At 52.9% G+C, this 24,737-nt stretch overlaps 1 protein-coding gene across 6 annotated transcripts in view; it reads left to right on the top strand.

The window, feature by feature from the left end:
- ITPK1 (inositol-tetrakisphosphate 1-kinase) overlaps window positions 1-24,737 on the top strand; it is a 179,094-nt gene that overhangs the window by 88,673 nt on the left and 65,684 nt on the right. For 2 of the 6 annotated variants that reach the window (XM_040478069.1, XM_040478068.1), the window contains exon 3: window positions 16,332-16,457. The exons of 1 other annotated variant lie outside the window; for it this stretch is intronic. In XM_040478069.1, the coding sequence (XP_040334003.1) occupies window positions 16,332-16,457 (126 nt within the window). Of the gene's footprint in view, window positions 1-16,331; window positions 16,458-17,977; window positions 18,036-24,034; window positions 24,195-24,392; window positions 24,645-24,737 lie in introns of those variants that run through there. 3 more of the 6 variants (XM_040478073.1, XM_040478072.1, XM_040478071.1) reach the window with 3 other exon arrangements.

Below are 24,737 nucleotides of genomic sequence, written 5' to 3'. Positions count from 1 at the left end.
TGAACGGGGGAGGGGCAGAGAGAGGGAGACACAGAATCGGAAACAGGCTCCAGGCTCTGAGCCATCAGCCCAGAGCCCGACGCGGGGCTCGAACTCCCGGACCGCGAGATCGTGACCTGGCTGAAGTCGGACGCTTAACCGACTGCGCCACCCAGGCGCCCCCATTTACTTTTGAGAGAGAGAGTGGGAGGGGCAGAGAGAGAGGAAGACTGAGAATCCCAAGCAGGCTTTGCACTGTCAGCACAGAGCCGGACGCGGGGCTTGAACTCACCAGCTCTGAGATCATGACCTGAGTCGAAATCAAGAGCCAGTCACTGAACCGACTGAGCCACCCACGTGCCCCTTTTTATCCACCTTCTTGGGTCTCTGAGACTCAGTCTCAGAGAGGCTGGTGACTCTTCCGTCCTGCATTATGCTCAGCTTAGACACCTAGAGTCAGGGGCTCTCGAGATGCACATCTTGTCTGCTTGGGAGGACAAGACTCAGGCCTAGGAAGCCGTGCGAGCAACTGAGGTGTGGCAGCTCTTCCCTGTGCCCCTTTGTGTTGTGCTTGGAGCCCTGACGTCTCTGGCACCCAGAGGTTGGGGCCTATTGGTTTGGCTAAAGACACGGTTGCTGTATAGCCCTTAGGCCTCTCGGACTCCATGGAAGCCCCATCTCTTTCTGCAAGGTGTATGTCCTGGGGCTGGAACCAGGTGTCCATGTCATCTCATCCATCCCTGGGCTTGTATGTCCTTGATTGCTCCATCACCCGGAGGCTCCCTTGACTGTCCAAACCACCCCCTCACCCCCCGCCCCCGCCCCCACCTCAGAGTGTCTGCAGCTTGTTCCTGGGGCCACACAGGACTTGAGGAGTCTCTGAAGAAATGCCGTGGAGCACTTCCCCTCCCCCAGCCCAACACAGGCTTACTCAGCGTGGAGGCCCTGGGGGTCCAGGCCCTCGGTGGATCGGTCTGCTCAAGACAGAATGAGGTGTGATGGCCATGGGGAAAGGGGTGGGTAAGAGTTTGTGGTCAGAAATCCCTTGGGCCTGCCCCCTATTGGCAGCAATCTAGGCCAAGTGAATCTCTCTATGTCTTGTTTTCTTTCTTTCTTTTTTTTTTTTTTAAGTTTATTTATTTTGAGAGAGAGAGAGACAGAGAGACAGAGTGCAATGCAAGAGTGCACTTGCACGGGAGCAGGGGAGGGGCAGAGAGGGGGAGAGAATCCCAAGCAGGCTTGTGCTGTCCACGTGGAGCCTGATGCAGGGCTTGATCCCACGAACCTATGAAATCATGACCTGAGCTGAAACCGAGTCAGATGCTTAACTGACTGAGCCACTCAGATGCCCCTTTCTGTCTCATTTTTTTTTTTTTTAATGGAGAATGTGGATAACACGTACATGGAGGGGTGATTTTATAAGTGCTCAATAAACATGGTGTGCATGGATGGTGGGTGAATGGATGCTATGAGTCTTCAGCCTCGGGGATTCATGTTTGCTGACCCCTGGCATAGCCAGGCACTGTGTCAAGGCCATGCGGAGTCACAGGGAGGAGGAGGACACAGTTCCTGACCTTGGCAAGGATGGACAGGCCACAGAGAAGTCTTTTTCTGCAACTCATCAGTCGTGTAAGCACCACGCTTGGGAACCAGAGTGTTTGGAAGGTCCGTTCTGCACCTGAATGGCAGTTACTGGTTGGCATCAGGAGCTAGCAAAAACTGTGACTGATGAGGGTCTGGTGGCACTGAGAGCAGAAAAATCTCCAGGAAGGGAGAGCTGGTGGCCTGCTCCTTGGGATCCTGCTTTCTAGAAGGCCTGCTGTGGGCCCGGCATGGTCTGGGCTTCACCACCCCTGTCTCGTCGAATGCGGAGGCAGGTGTCGTTGGCTCCATTTTATAGATGAGGAAACGGAGGCTGGAAGGGATTGGAGGTCACTGACTGAAGGCCCAGGCTCTGCCCACAACTGCCTGCCTTCCTCCGTTTGTCCCCAGCACCAGAGACTTGGCATTTGGCACACAGTGACAGATGTCCTGGGCAGAGATTTTCCTGGCTGGGTGTGTTTGTCAACAGAGGCCAAGCTAAGCCACTGTAACAAACCCTATATCTCAGAGGTTTAACACAGCGAAGGTTCTATCTCTTGCTTGTGTCACGTTCTGACGGAGTCTTGTGGTCTCTCTGGAAAGTAACTCCAGGCTGTGGGTTGCCTCTATCGTGTGACTCTCATCCTGGAGTCCTTCTCTCTAGTGACATGGATGAAGTCAGGGGAAGCCGCACCGGTCTTCAGAGATCTGAGCTCCCCTAGCCTGGGCACATGGTGCTGCAGGTTCCCACTGACGTCCTCTAATTGTGGAAAACCAAGAACCAGCTCCTCCTTCTCCGTGGCTCCCTGGGTGACAATGCACTGACACCAGTGTGTGAGGAGAAGAGGGCGGGGATTTCTTCCGGCTTTGACACCCCACACAGTGAGTGGGGGGAATTTTCCAGTGGACCCCTTGCTGCTCTTGACCAAACCAGGCTGGTTGGATGGACACGGCTGAGAATGAGCAGTTACCATGTCTGAGTTGGGGATGGGGCCAGGTGGCAATGGAGGCCACTGCCCTTTGCAGTTGGCGGTCCCATTGCTGACTGGGTGTGTGTGTGTTCCAGGACCTGGGTGATGAGTAATGAGAGGGCGTGTGTGTGCGGTTGTCCACGTGCATGTTGTTGAATTGTCTGTGTCGTGGGCATTCGGAGCCGTAGTCTCTGGACTCCGCGTCTCCAGCTGTCTGGCTCCTCTGTCTCCCTGGTGGCATATCCTGGTTCCTCCCTGATTAGCTGTGTGAACGGGGCCAGTTGTTCACCTTCTCCAAACCTTGGGGTCTTCATCTGTGTAACGGGAATAATAATTGTCTTGCCTCACAGGTGGTTGTGAGGCTAATTCATGTAAAGTGCTTATTACAGCAGTCTGGCACACAGCAGGTGCTCAGTGTATGTTAGATATCGGCTGGATTTGGATTCCGGTCCGACTGCGAACACGTGCTCGTTATACATGCTGCTTACCTGGTAATTTAAAAATTTACGTAAAGATACCTGTCACTGGTTGGAAATGAAAAAGCTCACAACTGCTCCCTGTAAAGGCTCCTGGTTCTTCTCTCTGGAGAGTGGCACTCTGACCAGTTTCTTGTGAACTTCGTAAGATACGCTCCCCATTGTAGCACTCTGTACTTGGTGATCTGTACCTTCTTGGAGGTCTCTCCTCAGTACGGAAGACACTCCCCGTTCCTTTTTTTGATGGCTGTGTAGTGTTCCACGTTCAGGGTTACCATTGGTGCCTCAGGCAGCCCCTCTTGGTGGACTTGTGTCTCCGTCTTCCTCCTCCTTCCTCCTTTCTTCTTCTTATCCTCCTCCTCCTCTGCTGTGCAGCCATGCATAGCAAATGCAACAGCAATGCCTAACCTTGCACTTCACCTGGGATTAGTTCCTCGAGTTGGACCTGCTGAGCAGAGGGTGACTTAAAATTGAGACAATATACTCCCAACCTGCCCCCTGTTGAGATGATTCGAATTTGTACTCCCCACTGCCGTGGGTTTCAGCGCTTGTTTCCCCGTACCCCAAGAGCATTTTATCAGTTTCTCAGACTTTAGCCAATATGGTTCACAAAATACAAAAAGTGGTATCTTACGGCAGCTGTAATTCCCTTTTGTCTTCTGTGTGACGTTTAGCATTTTCAACATTTATACATTTGGAGCCATTTTTCTTTTCTTATGTCTGAATGTATCTTTTGTTCATTGTAATTTCTATAGCGTTGTCTCTTTCTTAGCAGTTTGTTGGAGCTTATTATATATGAAAAAAATAGACGTTGGTGACGTGAGCTGCAAATACAGCATACCGTGTTCTTCTCGGTAGGACAAGTCAACATCAAACCATGAGTTTTCTCTAAATCGTCTGTAAATGTAACTCACCCCCAGTCCCAGTCCTCTTCTGGAAGGCATGTAGACAAAAAGAAATGAGCGTGACTCTCAGGGACATTCCAGAAAAAGAAGAGTGAGGGGGAACTAGCTTTTCTAGGTATTAAACCATATCCTACAGATACTGTAATTAAAATAATGTGGGTGGGGAAACAAAACAGAGCCAAACCACTGTGGTATTGGTGCCAGACTATACGAATTAATGGAGAATCCAAAAAGGGCAAAAAAAAAAAAAGAAAGAAAAAAATACACACACACACAGGGATTTTTTAAAAATATATATGGGAATTAATATATGAAAATAATGGAGGCATTTGTGAGTGTGTCAGGGGCCTGGATTCTAGATTTTTCCATCCTGCCTGCTGCCCACGCAGTATGCCACGGTCCGCTCCCCAGAAGCTCCCCAGCCAAGTGGGCTGACACTGGCACCTCCACCAGGTAGGAGCAAAGGCACCCATGGCGCGGTGATGACACCTGTGTAACAGCCTCACTTTGTGACCCTTTTCACCTGACTCGAGGTGATTTTGCTACCAAGCAGGCTCTGCACGGTTAGCACAGAGCCTGATGCGGGGCTCGAAGGCAGGAACCATGAGATCATGACCTGAGCCAGAATCAAGAGTAGGATGACTGAGCCACCCAGGTACCTCTGATGTTTTCATTTTTTGATTCTTAATGCCCGAAAGTATTTCTTTTCTTTTTTTTTTTTCTTTTTTAAAATTTACATCCAAATTAGTTAGCATCTAGTGCAACAATGATTTCAGGAGTAGATTCCTTAGTGCCCCTTACCCGTTTAGCCCATCCCCCCTCCCACAAACCCTCCTGCAACCTTGTTTGTTCTCCATATTTAAGAGTCTCTTCTGTTCTGTCCCCCTCCCTGTTTTTATATTATTTTTGTTTCCCTTACCTTATGTTCATCTGTTTTGTCTCTTAAAGTTCTCATATGAGTGAAGTCATATAATTTTTGTCTTTCTCTGACTAATTTCACTTAGCATAATACCCTCCAGTTCCATCCACTTAGTTGCAGATGGCAATATTTCATCTTTTTTGATTGGTGAGTAATACTCCATTTTGTGTGTGTGTGTGTGTGTGTGTGTGTGTGTGTGTGTGTGTGTGTGTATCTATATCTATGTCTATGTCTATCTATCATCTATCTATCTATCTATATCTATATATACACACACATACCTACATACATACATACCACATCTTCTTTATCCATTCATCCATCGATGGACATTTGGGCTCTTTCCATACTTTGGCTATTGTTGATAGTGCTGCTATAAACATCGGGGTGCCTGTGTCCCTTCGAAACAGCACACCTGTATCCCTTGGATAAATGCCTAGTAGTGCAATTGCTGGGTCGTAGGGTAGTTCTATTTTTAGTTTTTTGAGGAACCTCCATACTGTTTTCCAGAGTGGCTGCACCAGCTGGCATTCCCACCAATAACGCAAAAGGGATCCTCTTTCTCCGCATCCTCGCCAACGTCTGTTGTTGCCCGAGTTGTTAATGTTAGCCATTCTGACAGGTGTAAGGTGGTAGCTCATGGTGGTTTTGATTTGTATTTCCCTGATGATGAGTGATGTTGAGCATTTTTTCAAGTGTCGGTTGGCCATCTGGATGTCTTCTTTGGAAAGGTGTCTATTCGTGTCTTCTGCCCATTTCTTCACTGGATTATTTGTTTTTTGGGTGTTGAGATTGATAAGTTCCTTATAGATTTTGGATACTAACCCTTTATCTGATATGTCATTTGCAAATATCTCCTCCCATTCTGTCGGTTGCCTTTTAGTTTTGCTGATTGTTTCCTTCGCTGGGCAGAAGCTTTTTATTTTGAGGAGGTCCCAGTAGTTCATTTTTGCTTTTGTTTCCCTTGCCTCTGGAGACGTGTTGAGTAAGAAGTTGCTGCAGCCAAGATCAAAGAGGTTTTTGCCTGCTTTCTCCTCAAGGATTTTGATGGCTTCCTGTCTTACATTTAGGTCTTTCATCCATTTTGAGTTTATTCTTGTGTGTGGGGTAAGAAAGTGAGCCAGGTTCATTCTTCTGCACGTCGCTGTCCAGTTTTCCCAGCACTGCTTGCTGAAGAGACTGTCTTTATTCCATTGGATATTCTTTCCTGCTTTGTCAAAGATTAGCTGGCCATACGCTTGTGGGTCCATCTCTGGGTTCTCTGTTCTGTTCCATTGATCTGAGTGTCTGTTCTTGTGCCAGCCCCAAAGTATTTCTTAAATTTTCTCGTGGTTTCTCCAGGTATTTCTGGTTTCAGCTTTTTTTTTTTTTTTTTTATCATTAAATCTTTGCTTGCTTAAATTCTTTGCACTTAGAATTTATTTATGTGGAAGATAGGAGGTGTGCATCTCTATGTATTCTTTTTTCCAGATGGATATTGAATTACCCCAGGACGTTTATTAATAGTCCATCTTTTATCCCCTATTTTCAAATGCCACTATTTTCATATATTAACTCCCACATTTATTTTGCTCTTTTTGGAGCTGTGGGCAAGACCATGTACCTGTCTGTGGTGACCCCAGGCAGACACAGTCCTGCCTCCAGTCCCGGTGGGTGGGAGTGGCCTGCAGACTGTGTCTTAGATCACATTGCAGCCACCGCAGCCCATTGCTGTCACCTTCAGGAAAGATGTCTCTCTGGCCACTCCACTTCCTAAGGAAAGCAGAGGGCTTAGGAACACCTGTCCTGGAGCCATAGGGACTGGGGGGAGGGAGGTGGAGACCTATGTCCCCCACTTGCTTACTGCTTATATAACCTTTGACAGCTGCCTTTGCCTCCTGGAACCTTCCTTGCCGCATCTGCCTGGTGGTGACAGCCACCCCTCCTTCCTAGCGACATTGTGAGGATGAGATGGAATGGGTTGTGAGGTGCTTAGCACAGCGCCTGGGATGTCCTATGTGTCCTGGTGGTGGTGATTATTAGGATTGAGCTGGCAGAGAGGCAAACAAGGCAGGAGAGGCTTAACTTGAACCTAGAGAAAATTCAGCCTCCTGTAAGGAGGAACATCCTAATGACTACATCTGTGCACTGTGTACAGGTCCGTTCACACAGGGAGCCCGTGCCTGTCCCCTCGTGGCGTGCTGGTGATGATTTTAGGAAGGATGTCTCTTTACCTCTTTCCTCACTCTGCAGGTGGGGAAGCACGCTGAGGGAGGTGAGGGAAGTACCCTCCCTGGGCTGGAAACCTTTGCGCCCTTCTGCCTGGGGTGGGTGCGGGATGCCTCTGAGCTTTTGGCGGCTCAGGAAGAGAATTGGCCTGCAGGAAAGCAGGGTGTGCTGAGGACAAGGGGACTCTGGGTTTCCTCGTCTGGACTGGGGACAGGGGATTGAGTGGGCCCCCCCCCCCCCCCATCCTGACTCTCTCTCTCTCTCTCTCTGCAGTCAGCCGTTGTTAACATGGCCTTTGACTCTTCTTCCCCTGGGCCCAGATCTGCCAGCGCTTTTCATGCTGTCTTCTTTCTTTTTTGCCAGTCTTGGTTCGAGCTTTTTCCTCAGGACAGGACCAGGCTGGTGCCTAGCACCAAATGGGAGGGGCTCGTTTCCACTGCCCTGACTCCTGCCAGCAGCCACCACTGTGAACCGTAGCGAGTTGGAAGCAGCCCGTTTAGCTGAGCCACAGAGGGTCGAGGGACTCCTTGGGCAGTTTAGGGGCCTGTTGGTGGACTTTTCTGTGGTGCTGGAGAGCAGCCACTTCATGGTGTGGCTCCATTCAAGATCTCTCCCTTCCAATCCTAGAGGATTGGACATTGAATCTTTCCCCCTTACAGGAGAAATTCCCATTGTCCTACTGCATCCAAATACTGAATTATTACTTAAAAAAAAAAAAAAAAAAGCCCAGTCTCAACCTGATAGGTTACCTCCCCCTTTCCCCTTCCCTTCCACCACTGCTGTTTGAACAAATGGAAAAAGAGAAAATTTAGGACTAGGGTGTGCTGTGTTAACAAATAACCCTAAGTCTTAGCAGCCTAAAACAGGGGGGTTGTTATGTCTCACTCATGGGGAGGCAGCTGGGGCCTCTGTTCATAATTGCTCAGAGATCAAGTCTCCCCCTTGAACATCGCTATTGCTGTGCCAGCGGGAAAGAGAGGGTCCTGGAGGCTCTGGCCCTTGCAGGTAAACGTTCTGCCAGGAGGCGACGGTTCGCCACCTCACAGGTCATTGGCCAGAACAGTCACGTGATTGGGCCCAGTTGCAAGGGAATCAGGAAGTACATCCTGCCCTGTTCCCAGATGGGCTTTAGACCCACAATGACTCCTCTATGCCCAGGATCCTCTCGTGTCCGGGTTTCCTTTCCAGCTTTGTCCACAGCAAGTGTGGGTTCACGTGGTTGGGACACACCTTCACACTTGTCTCCCCGAGGCCTTGTCCATCTAGTAATTCTTCAGTGTCTTCTGGTGTGAGGGTGCCTGTTGTTACCTATCCAGTCCCCCGTTTGGGGACATGTATTCTGTGTCCTGTGCCTTTTGTCAGTGTGGCCTCAGCGAATGTTCCTGGGCCAGGAGTGATTTTCCACCTGTTGATTTTTTTCTTAGGCCAGCTTCCCAGGAGTTGGCTTACTGGGTCAAAGGGCATGGGTGTGTTTATCTTTTTAATCTACTCTTGAACCTGGCTCCCTGGCATTGGGTCAGGGCCAGGGTTTTCTTAGCTCCTGAGAACCTGGGGTCAGCCTTGTTCTTAAGGAATCACGCTTGCTGAGTGGGTATAAGCTTTTTGGCTCTTTGAAATAAAGTCAGCTTGCAAATGGCCAGAACTTTGGAACTGTAAGTTACATTTGTCATGGTTCCATTTAGTCAACTTTGGCTCCTCATTCTTCTCCTAGGGGAGAAAGATTATTCACTCTTCTGCCTTAACCAGATCGCTGTTTCTTATTACCCAGTAACTGGAAACCAGTTACTAAGAAACTGGGGAATCGGGTCAGGGAGTGTTGGTGACAGTTCCTCTCCCCCTCCTGGGGCAGGAGCTACTGGGGTGACCAGCCCTGTCCTTGGCCCTGCCTGCTGGTCTTGGTGGTCAGCCCCACGTGCCCTCCAGCTCCTGACCTCTCTGAGGGCCACTTTGAGCTCCTTTGGGAGTGAGAGCTACCCTTGCTGGGGAAAAGCCTTCAGTCTTCTCTCCCCGAGAAAAGGCTTGGGGAGTCCAAACTTGTCTTTTGGGACCAATCCTGCTGAAGAAACGCACGACCCGCGCTGCATCCTCCGAGGCCAGGTTCCCATTTGAAGTCTGACCGTGAGGCACCCACCAGACCCGACTTTTCCTTCCGCGGAGACCTGCCCCCGCGTGGCGAGGCTTTAAGTGTTGGAGATGGCAGCTCTATCCCAGATGCCCAGACCCATGGAGAGTGCAGAGGAATAAAACAGACTGGCACCCCCTCGCCTTTCACCGGGGCTGTTTCGTCTGGACCTTCATTGAGACAAAACTTTTCATCTAGTGACTTCGATCGGAAGTCACTGCTGAAACCATACCACTCTGCAGGGGTGGATTAAGGGAAAACGGGATGGAAGGAAAGCCCCAGGCACCCAGGACACCCTTTGGTTTAGAGGTTAATTGTCTGGCTTTGGCAGGAGAGAGACGTGAGTCTCATGCAGCTGTAACCATGACCCTGAGCACGTTACTTGACCTCTCTGTGACTCGGTGTCCTCATCTGTACCTCACGTGGTGGGATCTTGTTAGCGTAGTATGTGGCCCAAAGTCAGAACTTTGTAAATGTTCATCATCGTCAACAACGGCAATAAATTTTACTGCGGGAGCAAGCACTTTGAAGTCTAATGTGAGTCAGTACAAGTGACCTAGCTTTGCAAAATTCAAATTCTGACTTGTATTTGAGTCCTTCTTGATAGAAAAGTCAGGGAAATTTCCACTGGTCAGCAGTCACGTGAAGAATGAGAATAGGGAAATGTAATAGCTGGTATTTATGGATTGTGCTATCAAGTAGGGAAAACGCACCTCCCGTGTTTTTCGTTTGCTGTCATCACACTTCTTCACAATCAAAACGCTTCTAACACTAGGTGTGCGGGAATGTTTTCCCACACCAAGCAGTGCCGTGACCCCCGTTGGGTGTCTTGCAATGTAACCCAGTTCTGACGCCCTCTACCGGGAGGTGGTGTTGGATCCCACAGGCAAAGGGCTCAGTCCCACAAGACTGTCCTCTGGCTCCCACCCTTCAGATGCTACTCTCCAGTCCAGCTTGTCATCCGTGTTCCTGACCAGCCGGCTCTCAGTTGGAAGGACCCCCTTGTCAGGTTTGATTAATTTGATGAATTTGCTAGAGTGGCTCACGGAACTCAGGAACAATTCACTTCCTGTTTGCTGGCTTTATTATAAAGGGATATGATGAAGGACCTACTTGAGCATCCAGGTGGAAGAGACGTGCAGGGCAAGGTGTGTAGGGAAGGATGTGGATTCTCCCTGTCCTCTCGGAGCCCCTTAGCACCTCCGTGTGTTCACCAACGCTCCCCGAGCCCCGTACCTTTGGGCTTTTTATGGAGTGTTCATCACGTTGGCATGATCGATCATCAGCTCAGTTTTCAGCCCCTCTCCTCTTGCTGGAGGACAGGAGATGGGGCTGAAAGTTCCAGACTTCTAATCATGGCTTGGTCTTTCTGGTGACCAGCTCCCATCTGGAGGCCCCCAAGCTGTGCGTCATTAGAACAAAAGACCGTGCTAACACCCAGTGAGTCCCACGGGGTTGTTTCACCACCGTGCTGTTGGCTGGGAATGGTTAAGAGTCTGTGTGCGCTGTGAGTCCTTGGTGTGTTATTCAATCTCTGTGCCTATAGTGGGTCCCCATCTCAGGCTGTTGCAAGAACTATATGAGAAACTGTATGTGTAAAGTGCTTAGAACAGGACCCAGCTCAGAGCAAGTGGGCGAGAGCTGCATCCTGGCCACAGGACAATGGGTCTTTGCACCGTGAAGCTGAGGTTCCGGGAGGATGGTCCTTAAGCCTGTCCGACTCCCACGTGGGCTGCACTTGCAGCCCGTCTGGCCGTTCAGAGAGGCGTAGATTGTTTTCAGCAGGCCAGGCTTCTGCGGTCATAGGACACCCTGCATCTTGTATCCAGAGAGGATGAGTGGCCCCAGCATGGGTTGGGAGCCAGTTTTCCCTGGGTCCCCAGCCTCCCTGATGAGCCCCAGAGATGGCTTTACATTTTTGTCATATCTGGCTGCTTATTGATCCTGTCAGGGAAGCACGTGTGGAAGTTTAGGTGAGAAGGAAGAGCTGGAGCCCCCTGCCCTGTTCTCATCTTGGGGGGCCCTTCTCCTCACTCCACACACACACTGTCCTTGGGGACTATATTCCGGGAGGCAGACTTTCAGCCTACAACCTCCAGAGTTTGCCTTAACACACTCGAGATTTATTAGGTGTTCACCCCATAGCACAACTGTGGTCGTGGGAGGTGCCTGGCTCCCTAGGATCCCCTGTTTCCAGCCTGCAGATGCAGCATGAGAGAGGGGTGGTCATGGGCCACCCCTGCCAGGGTGGCATTCAGGGGTCAGTGCCGTAGGACAGGCTCCTTCTGCAGAGGGTAGCCTGTGGCACGTGATGCATTTGGACTTGACAAGTGTCAGTAGGCCTGCGTCACACCTGTCTTCCTCCAGCCACCTCTGGAGGTCCCGTTTTGCTCTCTCCCTCCTCCTCCAGGAGGCCATTTGTAACCCCCTGAGGAGGAGAGCGTCACCCTGCTTCACGGGATGCCCCTTCCGGTAGGCCTGCATTGTTCACTGTTTCTTCAGAACTTCTGGTTATGTTTAGCACACGTTAGCAAGCTCTTCCCAGTCCTGGTGTTTGGGGATCTCAGGATCTGGTGGACGAGGCAGGATTAGAGGAAGGACTTTATTTTGTTTTATTTTATTTTATTTTATTTTATTTTATTTTAATATTTTTTAACGTTTGTTTATCTTTGAGAGACAGAGAGTGAGACAGAGTATGAGTGGGGGAGGGCCAGAGAGAGGGAGACACAGAATCCGAAGCAGGCTCCAGGCTCTGAGCTGTCAGCACAGAGCCCGACACGGGGCTCGAACTCACAGACCTCGAATTCATGGACTGCGAGGTCATGACCTGAGCCGAAGTCGGACGCCCAACCGACTGAGCCACCCAGGCGCCCCAGAAAGGACTTTATATTTAGAAGTTAGGTAGCAGTCCCTGAGGGATACGCAGGGGGTCCCAGGGATATGGGCGAGACCAGGGAGCCATTAAATCTTCCTGTTTGGGGTAGAACAAGTTGAGAAGTCTGGAAAAGGATTGAGCTTTGGAGCTGGGACTTGTCACTGTGGGGACAAGGGGACGTGGGGCCAGGGGATATTCTGGGCAGAGGGGCGGCTCAGACACAGGAGCTTGTCTCCCATGTGGGGCCTGGAGTGACATGTAGCTGTTATCACTTGGGCCAGCTTCCAGAGTGAGCTGGGACACTCACTGGGTTACTGACAGAGAGCCTCGAGAGGGGAGCACAGGGACTCTGCATCTGGTGCCCAGGAGGTGCCCAGGGGATACTTGTCAAATGAGTAGGCAGAGGCGGGTGCTTAGTTGTCTAAGCACCCAGAGCAGTATTAATGCACCTGCTAGACATCTACCCTGTGCCCCATCCATAAATGGGATGTTCTAATCCCAAAATAGCCCAGTAAGGTAACATCCTCATTTTGTGGAAACTGAGGTGCAGAGCAGTTAAATCCCCTGCCCAGCCCAGGAGCAGCTGAGCTGTGATGGGGTTTCCAGGCTTCTGCCATGCACATCTTCCTCGCAGACCAGGTGGTGGGAGACGTGGGGATAGTCAGAGTCTAGCTCACCTTGGATCCTAGGCTGGGCATGATTGGGTTGCTTGCTTCGGGAGTCAGAGGTAACTTTCCGGCCATTGGGGTTTGCAGGCCTTTGTCCCAACTGCTCCCGGCGCCCCCTGCCCCCCATCTCCAGTCAGCCTCCTGCCTTCGTAGCCGAGGGAAACAGTGGGTCCTTGTTTCATCCGAATCCTGAGCTCTGAGCTCTGTGCAGAACAGCGTCCGGCATTGGCCTCACAGGATGGCGTGACTTGGAAGCATGGCACCCACAGACCTCCTCTGGCCACAGCGGGCAGCCCTTTCATTGAGACATCCTTGTTCCTGGCTGAGGGACAGATCAGACCCTTTCCGCAGAAGAGAACAAGTTCCTGGGAAAGTTCCCTTTTCTGGAGGCAGAGTGTGGTCAGAAAAACAAAATGACAGTTGAACGAGTCCCTTCTGCCTGAGTCCCCCCTCCCCACCCCATCTTGAGAAATGAAACCTGGCCCACCAGGGTCCCCTCTTCTGCCGTGTCCTGGCTTCTTGGGAGCCAGCCACTCTCCCAGCATGACCCTGCCTGAGTGCCCACCTCCTCCTTCCCAGCCAGCAGTGAGAGACCAGAGTCCCCATGAGGCATTTGTAGGAGGATAGACCCCTCAGGGCGATCATGGCTTATCTGGCTACTTGAGGAGAAGATGTGCTGGGGAACCTTCTGGAACCAATGACAGCTCCACTCAGGCCTCAGCAGAGATGCTGCCGTGAGAGAGACGGCCGAGCCAGGACCAGACCAGGCCTGATGTGTGTCCCAAGTTGCCGTTCTCGTGAAAGGGTTTTACTGGCATAAAAATGCTTGGAAAGTATACAAAGGAAGGTGGCTGGCTTCCAGAACTCAACTGTTTACCTTCAGTGGAGCGGCCGGGAACGCGGAGAGCTTGTTTTCCAAACAGCCCGTGCCTGTCAGGTCTGCAGGCTGCAGGCTGATGTCAGGCAGGGACGAGCCAGGGGTATCTCCCTTGTCCACCTCCTTCCCCAAAACCACAGGGACACATTTGTGTCCCCTCATACTGCACAGGAGACCTGGAAGCTTCTCTTTGGAGGAGTGGGGATGGAGCTTCCGACAGCCCAGCATCTCCCATGTGACCCAGTTCTCTTCTATTTCTAGCTGCCTTGGTCTGAAAACATCGGTCTCCTGTTTGTGGCACCTGTCATGGTGGAGCCACGGGTTACGGCAAAAATGGGTTGGGGCCTATGGCATCTCTTGCGAATTTGCTGTTCTTTGCCCAGGTTACCACCTCCCACCGGCTTTGGTCTCTTCCTTCAAGTTCTGTTTCTCGTTGTTTGGTTTCCTGGGAAGTGGAGTTGGATGGGAATGTAATACGGAATCCACAGACAGAACCAGAAGGGTCCTTGCAAGTTCCTCTGTTTGTCGAAGGGGAAACTGAGGCCTGGGGGGATGATGAGCCGGGCTCGTGCATTGGTCCCGGACGCTGGGCAGCTCGGCTGCAGGCTGAGCCCACAGGGGCTACTGTTTGGCCTCCATCCAGGCCCCAGCTGGGCTTCTTCCCAGTTGCATTGCCTTGCCTGGTCACTTAGTGGGTGCCTTGGGCTCTCGGTGTCCTGGTCTGTGATGGTGACAATGTCACCCTTAGCTCTGGGGCTTGATGTGAGGATAGCAAGTGCTGCTTCCCTTCCCACCCAGGAGCCCTAGAAGGGAAGGTCGGCTTCTCAGCTAGTGTGACTTTTTGTTCTGTATACAGGCTAGTCACCATGGGGTGGGAAGAGTCTCTTTCAGTATTATTGTGAAATCCATGGGATTAAAAAAAATGTTCATTTATTTTTGAGGGAGAGAAAGAGGGAGAACACACGCAGGGGAGGGGCAGAGAGGGAGGGAGAGAGAGAGAATCCCAAGCAGGCTCCACACTGTCAGCGCAGATCCCGATGTGGGGCTCGGTCTCACTAGCCGTGGGATCATGACTTGAGCTGAAATCAAGAGTTGGACACTTAACCAACTGAGCCAGCCAGGTGCCCTGGGATTTTTTTTTTTTTTTTTTTTTTTTAATAGGAGAAGTCCCTTAACATCTTTTCTGGCAGATATTAAAAACAACAACAACAACAACAACAACAACAAGGAGTTAAGGATACCATGAGGAAAGAGCTGGTACTTTCTGAAGGTTTAATTAGATAAGAGTTTAAATAAGAGAGGATGACAGGTGTGGGCTGGGTCAAAGCAGCCAGCAGGATGTGGTGAGGCACCCCAAGAGTGGCAAGCTGTCACCACCCCAGGCCGGAGGGGACAAGGGGAGGGAAGGTGGTGTACGGGGGCCCAGAGGCAGCGGAGGGACTGTCTGCTTGGCAGGGATGGTGGCTATTGGCAGAAATACGGCGGGGACGTGAGGACAGTGGGAACAGACAGCCAGACTTTTCCCTCTCCCTTCTTCTCACGTGCCTCCAGTTGGCCACTCGGCCAGAGGACAGGGCCGCTAGGTGGTTGTGGCACTAGAGGACAGCCTCCCAAGGCTCACGGAGGGTCAGGGATGGGGCCGGGGGCACTGAGTGACAAGCCCAGCCTCGCATGTGCCTGTGAGCACCGCCACTTTCCCGCTGGCAGATCCTAGTGAGGTTTCCAAAGTTCATATTCCCCACTCTCCTCATTTGTAAAATCACCTCTTATCCCCATGGTTGGAGCATGAAAACGTAGTTTTTATCACCCAGAGTGAACGTGTGCAGCCGTCATTGTGATTTCTCTACTTGCAACTTTGAAACAGTCAGCCTTGACTCCTGGAGGGAGCCCCACTTGTGCGGGGATGGGTGTAGGGGTGGGGCCGGTGGCTTTCTCTGGCCTCTCCTGAGGCCATCCAGGGGGTCAGCCAGGTGCCGGGCTGGCGCCGCTGCCTCCGAGGGACCGGCCTTGCAGGTGGCGGTGGCCGTGTGCCGGGCGGCAGACATCTGGCAGGTCAGGAAGCGTGGTGTCAGGCCGTCCTGGCTGTTGGCAGGTGCTCCTGTCTTGGGGTCAGGTGATGCCGACTGTCTGTCAGCTGGGCGGCTCTGGCTCCCTGGGGATGTGATCTTCCTAACCCCGCATTCTTGAAAAAATAAACACAGCCCCCAGCGGAGCGGGGCCAGCTGCGCCTCACGGGCTCCAGGCAGCCCCGCACTCCCTCACCGTGTCTGTGATGAGCCCTGATTTCTGTGTGAAGTACAAGCTGCCGGCCTGTGAAAGCAGCGCCTCTTTGGTTCGTGAAGATCACGGCTTTGCTGAGACTGTAGTTTCGTGGGAAGCGTGTCTCCTTAGATGTCAGTTTAGACCCGGCTGTGTGGCTTCAGAGCCCTTGTTTCCCTACCTGAAAAATCCAGGTCATTGACCCAGATGGGACACGTTCAGTATACGTTTTCTCTATAAAACGATTTCGTGGTGAGGCCTGCTTAACCAGTAGATGCCTCGATTTCATGTGTGTGTCTTCTAGAAGCGGGGTAGCGTGGGGCTCGGGCCCGGCTGTGGAGGAGTCTGGGATCTTCGTGGGTGTGTGCTGTCCCGTCCGTGTTTCCCCAGTGCGTCAGGGACGGGCAGAAGGGTGGGGAGTACGGTGGGGACAGTTGGCCCAGGTGCTGACGTTCTTCTTTTTCTCGGTGTCCTTCTGTCTCCCCTGGCAGCTGAACCTTAGCCGGCCAATTGAGGAACAAGGCCCCCTGGACGTCATCATCCACAAGCTGACGGATGTCATCCTTGAAGCCGACCAGAATGACAGCCAGTCCCTGGAGCTGGTACACAGGTTCCAGGTGAGCAAGGATGGTGAGGAGGGAAGGCCCGAGAAGGGCTCTGTGCATCTCTAAAGCCGTAGCAGCTGTCTTGCTGAGTAGTCCGTGGTAATGGTTCTGTTGCTGCCCCAGCACATGGCCTGGGGTCAGGTGCTTCCCTGCCAGGGCCTCGGTCTCTTTGGGTGTAAAATGGGGTCCATCCAGGGCATGGTTGGCACCTCCTCTGCTCTCTACCTGTGTAGATCAGGACACTGTGGAGTCCAGATGTGACCCCCACACCCTCAGCACATACAGTCACAGTCCGTGGTTCTGAGTTGGCATGAGGGGTGGGACCCTCTTGCCAGGCTTTGAGAAAGGGAATCCTAGGGGCCTTTGAAGTAGAACACCCTTGGGGCGCCTGGGTGGCTCAGTCAGTTAAGCATCTGATTCTTGGTTTCTGCTCAGGTCATGATCTCATAGTTGTGAGATTGAGCCCTGCATCAGGCTCTGAACTGACAGTGCAGAGCCTGTTTGGGGTTTTCTCTCTCCCTCTGTCTCTCTGCCCCCCCCCCCCTCAAAATAAGTAAATAAATAAACTTTAAAAAAATAACAATAGCCTCACTAGCTCCCCGAGTCCTGCCTTGGTGGGAAGCTCCCTCGCTGTGCCGACTGCTTTGACCCCTGCGTGCCTGTCTCTGAGCGTGGACTGGATCCTCTTGGCTGGTCCCTCCTCCCGGTCCCATTTCCTCCCACAGCCTCCCAGATCTTGACCCCGTGATGACCCACCCGCCACCTCGGGAGGTGCTGCCTTTGCCCCCGCTGACTTGCCCTGGGTTTTCTCTGTCGTGGACAAGACCGTGATTCATTCCTCTGGAAAGCAGCTCGAGGGTTACGAAAAACAAAGTCATATTATCAGTGAAAATGCGGCCAGAATGGAGGGCCTTCCTAGCGGGAGGGGATGCTTGAGCGAGCACTTGTCAGTGTGTGATAATTGGAGATGTGACGTCCTGTCTTTCTCTGTCAGGACAAAGGGGACTCTCCTTAGTCTCCTCACCACACGGTAGCCCTCCTGCTGACAGCATTTTCTTTCCTCCATGTGTCCAGGGCCCTACTTGCCTCCCTGTGACTCTCACCCCCTCCTTGGCCAGCTTGGCCACAGATCCCCACATCCTGTGTGCAAGCAGCCCAGAAGCAGGTGTGGCCTGCCGGTGGCCCCTATGCTGGGGGGAGGGGGTGCTGCCCCCATGTCGTGTCCATCCGGGCCTTTGCCTTGCCGACCACCTGAAGTCCCTCTTGCTTTCATAGGGCTGGAGGCCGTGGGAAAGGCGCATTCGGGCTCCTCCGTGACCTTGCTGAGACTCTGTGTTCTTATCTATACAATGGTTTTAGGATCAGGAAAACTTTGTATGATGTTGGCTGGAGTACCTGACACTGCTCGGGCCCCAGCAGGTGCTTAGTAGAAGGTCAACTGCCATTTTGATGACGTGACTTCCCTGAGCCTTAGTTTCCTCTTCTGTAAAATGGGGATGCTGCTAGTTCCTGCTCCTTAGGATGGACAGGTTGCTGTGAGAAGTAAACGTCCGTGTACATAAAGGAGCTGCTTCTGCCTCTCGGACTTGAGTACGACCACCGCTGTTACATTCCTGCTGTCCTCCTAGATCAAGGGTGTAGCCGTCAGCCTGCCTCAGTGCCCTGACCAACCTCCCATAGGGGGATCCCCATCCCTCACTTCCCATAAACACATGCACAGCCGACAATCCCGGGCAGGGAATGGCTAAACCATGAAGGAGAACTGGGTCCCCTGTGTTGTGTTCTTGGTAGAAGAGAAAGTTCCGCAGGGCTGGGGGAGGGGGTGGGATGTGGGGACGTGTGGCTTCGAGGTTTCAGCCACCGGGTGCATTTCCCAGGGAAGTCTTGACTGGATTCCCTGGAGCCTGTCCCAGCCAGGGCACACACACTCGGCCAGCCCTCAGATGACTGAGGTGACCTCAGTATAACCTTCCAGCCTTGGTATTTTTGGGATAAATTTTCCCTGTGCTCTGTGCTCGAGCATGAAGCCGGATATCTGATAAGGCCAGGACGTTTCCTCCTTTGTGAAGAGAACAATCCTTTAGGGAAAAGGGTGACAGGCTGGGCTTTCCAGAGGCCCCAGGAAGAGAGGGGACAGGCAGGGGCTGGTGAAGAGAAGGACCAAGGGACGCCGGGTGAGGGCCAGGGGAGAGGCCCAGTCGGCTACACTCCAGCCTCCCTCCTGCCATCAAGTCACTGTCAGCGCTGACCTGGTCACCCGCTTCTGCTATGGGATTCAGAGCCAGACCCGATAAACTGGTGCTTGACCTTGGTCACGTCCCTTGTTTTCAGATTCTTGTTTTAATATATATGCTGGACTTTAACAAGGAGATGTTGGCTTGGGTGGGTAAGGGCCATAGGGTCAGTAGCGGGGAAGCAGAACCCAGGGCTTGGGTTTGCAAAGCTGGCCTTTCTGCGGTTTGTCGTGAATAAGAAAACAGAGTGTAATGGTTTGCCCCAGAAGGGGCTTGTCTTGAAGGGCCTTCTCCAGATGCAATACTTGAGGGCAGGAGAAGTGAGTCGAGGAAGAGGAGGGTCTGAGGTGTTCTGCCCAGCCCTATAGCATTCTGCTCCCGGGATGCTGCCATGAGGCCTTTAGCCTGGGGTAGAAAGGCATTCTCAGAGCTGAGAGGTTATGCTTTTTTCCTGGCTGCCTTTGAGGACAGGTTGGAGGGTGTGGGCCTGGGGTTCACTGCGGATCACTAAAGCTGGTTGCCATAGAAACTACTACTTAAGTCTTTTTTTTTTTTTTTTTTTTAAATATTGGCCCCAAGAGAGCTTTGCTTGGAGAATTATCAGGATGATTCAGTTGTTTTTCTGCACCAGGGTTCATGTGGAGCCAGCAGCCTGGTGCTGCTGTCTCTCTGCCCAAGATTCATGTATCAGTGCACAGACCTTGAGGGCCCTGCCCATTTTGGCAAGTGGGGCTGTGGTGGTGGGAGGGTCCCTGTCCCCATGCTCAGGGGAGCCCTGGCCTCTGAAGCTATTTCCTCAGGGATGCTTGGAGAACCTTCTTCTCACTGTGGCATCCAGGGCAACCTGGCGGGACAGGGGCTGGGGGCAGACCTTCTGCTGCCCCTTCCAGCCCCAGAATTGCCCAGAAGGGTTACAGTGATTGTGTTCTGTGGGGCATGTGGAGCTTTCTAGGAGGATCATCCTGGGGCTTTCCCTGAATGAGCTTGGAAAAACGAGGTTTGAGTTTAAACTGACACCTCTTCTCTTCTCCTGTCTTGATTAGGCTGGGAGATTGTGAAGTGTTCCACAGATAGTCCCGGAACCCCTAGTCTGAATACCGGAGCTGTTCTTTGTGCGACATGCTGTTTGCCGAGTGCCTTCCACGTGAGGCCGAGCCCCGCGGGGAGGCTGAGCAGGAACCCAGGAGCTGTCCTCACAGCTGCCAGAGTGATGAGTTAGGGCAAAGCCAGATCTGATCACGTCCTGGTGTCTAACCATGTAGCCGTAACAAAGACTTCAGTTTTTAACAAGGCCCACGAGGCCTGTGTGATCTGGCCGTTGCCTCTCTCCACATCTTCATCTTGTCCCACCTGCCCCTCAAGCTCTGAGCTCTTGGCCACCTCAGTGCCTTTGCACAAGCTGTTCTTGTGCTTGAAATTCCTTCTTCGCTCCCAGCTCTCAGCTCAGGTGCCCCTTCCTTAGGGATACCTCCCTGATTATCTCACCAAGGACATATCCGCCATCCCAGGCCCTCATAGTTTTATGCTTTTCCTTCCCTCACTTTGGAAGCACATCATGCTTTATCAGTCCCTACTGTCTGTCCCTCTGGGGGTTATTAGCTGCAGGGGTGGGGATTGCATCTGCTCCGAGCTCACCGGGTATCCTCACTGCCTCCCATGGTGCCTGCTACATAGGAATTGTGCCTGTGTGTTTGTGCAGTGAAGGAGCTTTGTGGTGCTGGCTTTGTGGTGCTGGCTTCGTGCAGGGCATCCTGGTGGGTCAGAAAAAGGAGCAAATGGCTCCAGGGGGCAGCTGGGAACGGGACACAGGGAGGGCTCATGAGGCAGATCGTGCTGCCTGGTGGCTGCGCCTGGGGAAGCCTTGGAGTGTGGGGAGCTGCAGGAGGAACAGGCTGGGGAGCTTGGACTTTATCCTGCAGGCCGGGGCGGGGGGGGGGGGGGGGGGGGTTAGAGTGAGAAGATCAGATTTCACTGGAATGAGAGAGGGCCTGCTTAGGAGGGGGAAATTGCCAAGGCAAGATGAACTCTGAGTAGTGAGGACACCATAGTCGTTGGAGCCTGGCAGTTTCTGCAGTGAAGAAGAGAGAGCTCATGCCCCTGGGGGCTCATCACTGCCCCGTCCTCATCCCAGGGCCCCTGTGATCCTCTGAGCGCCCCTACCACAGGCCCATGAGGGGCAATGCCCCACTCCCCTCTTAGGTCCCCAGCAGCCCTTTGATTGTATGAAATGGATCTGGGAAGGGAGCTCTTTCCTCGCCTCCTGGCTGCAGGCAGAGAAGAGGCACGCTTTGCACAGTTGGTTTTTTTAAATGATTGTTTTACCTGAAAGGAACCAGCTTTTTGAATCAACTCTCAGTAGCTCGGCTCCCCACCCCCCACCCCTCATCTTGAAAAACCGGTTTATTGAGATAGAACTCACATGCCATTCCATTCACTCACTTAAAGTGTATCATCGATGGGTTTTAGTGTATTCATAGATCTGTGCAGTCCATTTTAGGACATTTTCCTCACCCTGGAAAGAAACCCCAAATCTTTAACCGTCACCTCCCCTCCTGGCCCTGAGTGGCCACCACTTTCTGTCTTTGTAGATTTCCCTATTCTGGACTTTCATAGGAACGGAATCACAGAGCACTGGACCGCATGTGACTGCTTCTTTCATTTAGCATGACGTTTTCGAGGTTCATCCCTGTCGTGGTGCGAAATGGTGCTTCCTTCCTTTTGATGGCTGCAAGCTTCCATTTGGATACACCACGTCGTGTATCCAGGTATCAGGTGACGGGTTTCCATCTTCTGGCTATTAAGAATACCACTGCCGTAAGCTTGTATGTACACATTCTCATTCCTTCTGGTAATATACGCCCAGGAGGGGGATGGCTGGGCCACGTGGCAACTGTTTACTCGATCCAGGAGCCACCAGACTGTTTTTCCTAGAGCCGCACTGTTTTACATGCCCACCAGCAGCGCAGAAGGGTTTTGCTTTCTCTACATCCTCACCAGCACTTACCCAGCTCTGACTTTAGCCATCCTAGCGGGGGTGAAATGGTTTTGATTTAAATTTGACTTAAATATCTTGTGGTTTTGATTTAAATCTCCCTGATGATGGCCGATGCTGTCAGGCATCTTTCCGTGTGCTCGTTGGTCATTTGTATACCTTTCCTGGAGCCCTTCGTACACTTCGTGCATAGATGTCTGGAGCCCACAGATTTGCCTTTTTCTTCCTCTGGCCTGTTATTATCCCCCAGAGCAGAACGGTTCGGAACACCGACATGGGAGTCCATTGCCTGGGTTCAGAGCTCTCCCCCCCGCTTCCTGCTGGTTGGCCTTGGGAATGTCTTTTAAGTTCCCCTGTGCTTCAGTTCCCTTATCTGTAAAATAGGGGCAGTCCTAGTCCCTGCCTCCCGGGGCTGCGGGAGGACCGAGTGTGTTGACCGTGGCCAGCGCTCAGAGCACTGGCCACGTGGGCTTGACGGCCTCGGAGGCCAGGCAGGGGCCTCTGCTGGGGCCCATGTATGATCTGCCACTGCCTCCCAGTCTAGCTGCAGAGTCCGGTTTTCTCGGACGTCGGAGGAGATGGCTTCCAAGGCCCTTCCTGCTCCGGTCTGTCCAGACAGGCTCGGCCGCACCGCAGTAACAGGCGGGTCCTGCAACTCAGCGCAGGCTTGTTCCTACCCTGGGGCCCACGTCGTCAGAGGGCCGGCTGAGCTCTGCACGCCTGAGAGCTGGGGTGACAGAGCGACAGCAGACCGGTCCTCACGGCAGAAGGAAGAGAAATCCGCAAAGCGCGCTCTGGCTCATAGCTTCTGCCCCAGGGTGACGCGTGCCGTGGCCTCATTGATTCTCGTGGCCATGACTGACCGCAGGGAGTCAGGCACTTAATGATCTGCTTGTGGGCCAGGGGGCCGTCTGCGGTGACAGTAATCCAGCAGCCCCACCGTGCGCTTTCCTTCTAAGGCTTAAACGTGGCAGTTGCTGTGAGGCTTGAGCAACTGACAGGCACAGTGCCCTTGGAGCGGCGCCTGCTCCGAGCGTGTGCACGTGTGTACACGTGGTCCCCCGCTCTTCCTTCCCAGTAGTGCCTGGGGCGTGATGACAGGTGTAGCACTGAGTGACCCTTCCGTCAGGCCAGCCTGTTATTATTATTATTATTATTGCTGCCACCACAACCACCACCATATGGACAGTAGCTACGCGTCACAGCTGACCTAGGAGTCCTCAGTCACGATTGTAGTCGGTGAGGCAGTGATTATGAAAATGTCCCCAGATTGGAGGTGTTCTCTGTGAAATGAGCACTGACTTCAACTAAAGGCAGGGCCCGGTGGTGGTCAGGGGGCATGCCCGGCTCCACCCCTCCCCGGTCGCCCCACCTGCCGTCCAGGGAACGTGCTGGGATGGCACCGTAGGGTGGGGACATTGAAAGCTGCGGCGGCCACCTCCAAAGGTGGCTGCCGTTAGCAGCTGTGATCACCTCCGAGACCAGAGCTCCGTGCCGCCCCTGACCCCTAGGGCTCAGAAATGATTTCCCAGCCACGCTGGATCAAACCCTTCCAACCTCAGATGTTTACTGGGTGGGCCGCCAGCCTGGGGCTCTGTGCCGCAAGCTGGAGGGATGGGAAGCAGAAGAAACCAGATTCTGTTGTTCCAGGCCTTCTAACCTGATTAGGGAGATGATACCTAAACCTGACGTAAATTAAGTGAGTTTCTGTCAGTTTGGAAGCAGCGCTTAGTGGCCTGTGGCCTCCTGGCTGGTGGTGTCAGAATCGGAACCCTGGGCGCCAGCAAAGGATCTGGGCGGCCACCGTGGAGCCCTGCGAGAGGCTACCGCTTCCCGAGCAGGTCCCAGCTGGCCTTCGGTGCCCGGGGCGCTCCACATCTCTTATCTCACTTTGTGCTTCTGTCAGTGCCTTGGGAGAATGGAATTACTTCCCCGTTTTCCGGGTAAGGATACAGGCCCGAGGAAGTTAAGGTACTCGCCCCGGGTTGCTTAGTCCAAACACGAGGGAGCCAGGATCATAGCTCGTGCTCTTTCAGATAGGCCTCAGAATGGCTTTGGGGTGTGAGGGCCAGTGATGCAGGGGCACCTGAAGGAAGAGGTCACCACCGTCTGGGATTGCCTCCGACCCAGCTGGTGCTGCACAGTGATAAACGTTAACCAGCAGATGCCAGGGGAGGCAGAACTGGGCATAGTTGGTGACCCTGGCCTCAGAGGACAGATCCTGTCCTGAGGTGGCCATGAAGTCAGTCTCGTCATGACTCCTGCCCTGGGTTACAAGGCCACCCTCCCCACCCCCCGCCATGGTGGAGATGGCCACACAATCTGCCCGTTGTGTGCCCAGATCAGGCGGTGACGGTGAATCATTCTTTCTCCCCAGGGGAGGTTGGTGCCATTTAGTGCCATTAGCTGTGTGCAGGGACTTTCCTGTGTGGAGAGAAAGACCGGTCCCCCCCCGGCAGACCCACGACTTTATGACCCTGTTACCAGCCCCAAGCAGAGCAGGACTTTGTACAGCACCAGGCGGTACGGTGGGAGGGGCCGGCTGCCCTGGGAGCCTGAGCTCTGACCCAGCACACTGGCCGTGCGGGGGCGGGGGGGGGGGGGGGAGGAGGCAGGGGAGGGAGGCAGTCAGGGTTTGAGGTGCATTGGGTTTCAGAAATACTAACGTTTATTAATAATAAATTTTTCCAGGGTTGACGAAGGAACTTTTATGCACGTAGTTTCAGGGTTCCTTAGCCTCGGCACTGTTGACTTGTTAGGCTGGATGATTCTGTACTGTGGGGCCATCCTGTGCACCGTGGGGTGTCCAGCAGCATCCCTGGGCCCCACCCACTAAGTGCCAGGAGCGCCACCCTCCATTGTGACAGCCAACACTGTCTCGGGACACTGCTGCATGTCTCCTGGGGGCAGGCTCGCCCCCGAGTCGAGACCCCTGCCTTTCTGGGAGCTCGGCAGCTGTGAGAGTTCCGGTGGGTAAGCGAAGCCCTTCTGATTTAAAAGCGTGGATACTGAGCCCTCATTGGATACAGTATCTGAGTTTTGGAGATTGGGCTCTTCAGGCCAGGA

The sequence above is a fragment of the Herpailurus yagouaroundi genome, unplaced genomic scaffold (assembly GCF_014898765.1).
Source record: "Herpailurus yagouaroundi ecotype Mexico unplaced genomic scaffold, PumYag 141, whole genome shotgun sequence".
Taxonomy (NCBI): domain Eukaryota; kingdom Metazoa; phylum Chordata; class Mammalia; order Carnivora; family Felidae; genus Herpailurus; species Herpailurus yagouaroundi.
Note: the sequence above shows the minus strand (reverse complement) of the source record. Positions and strands in the feature narration are given on the sequence as shown.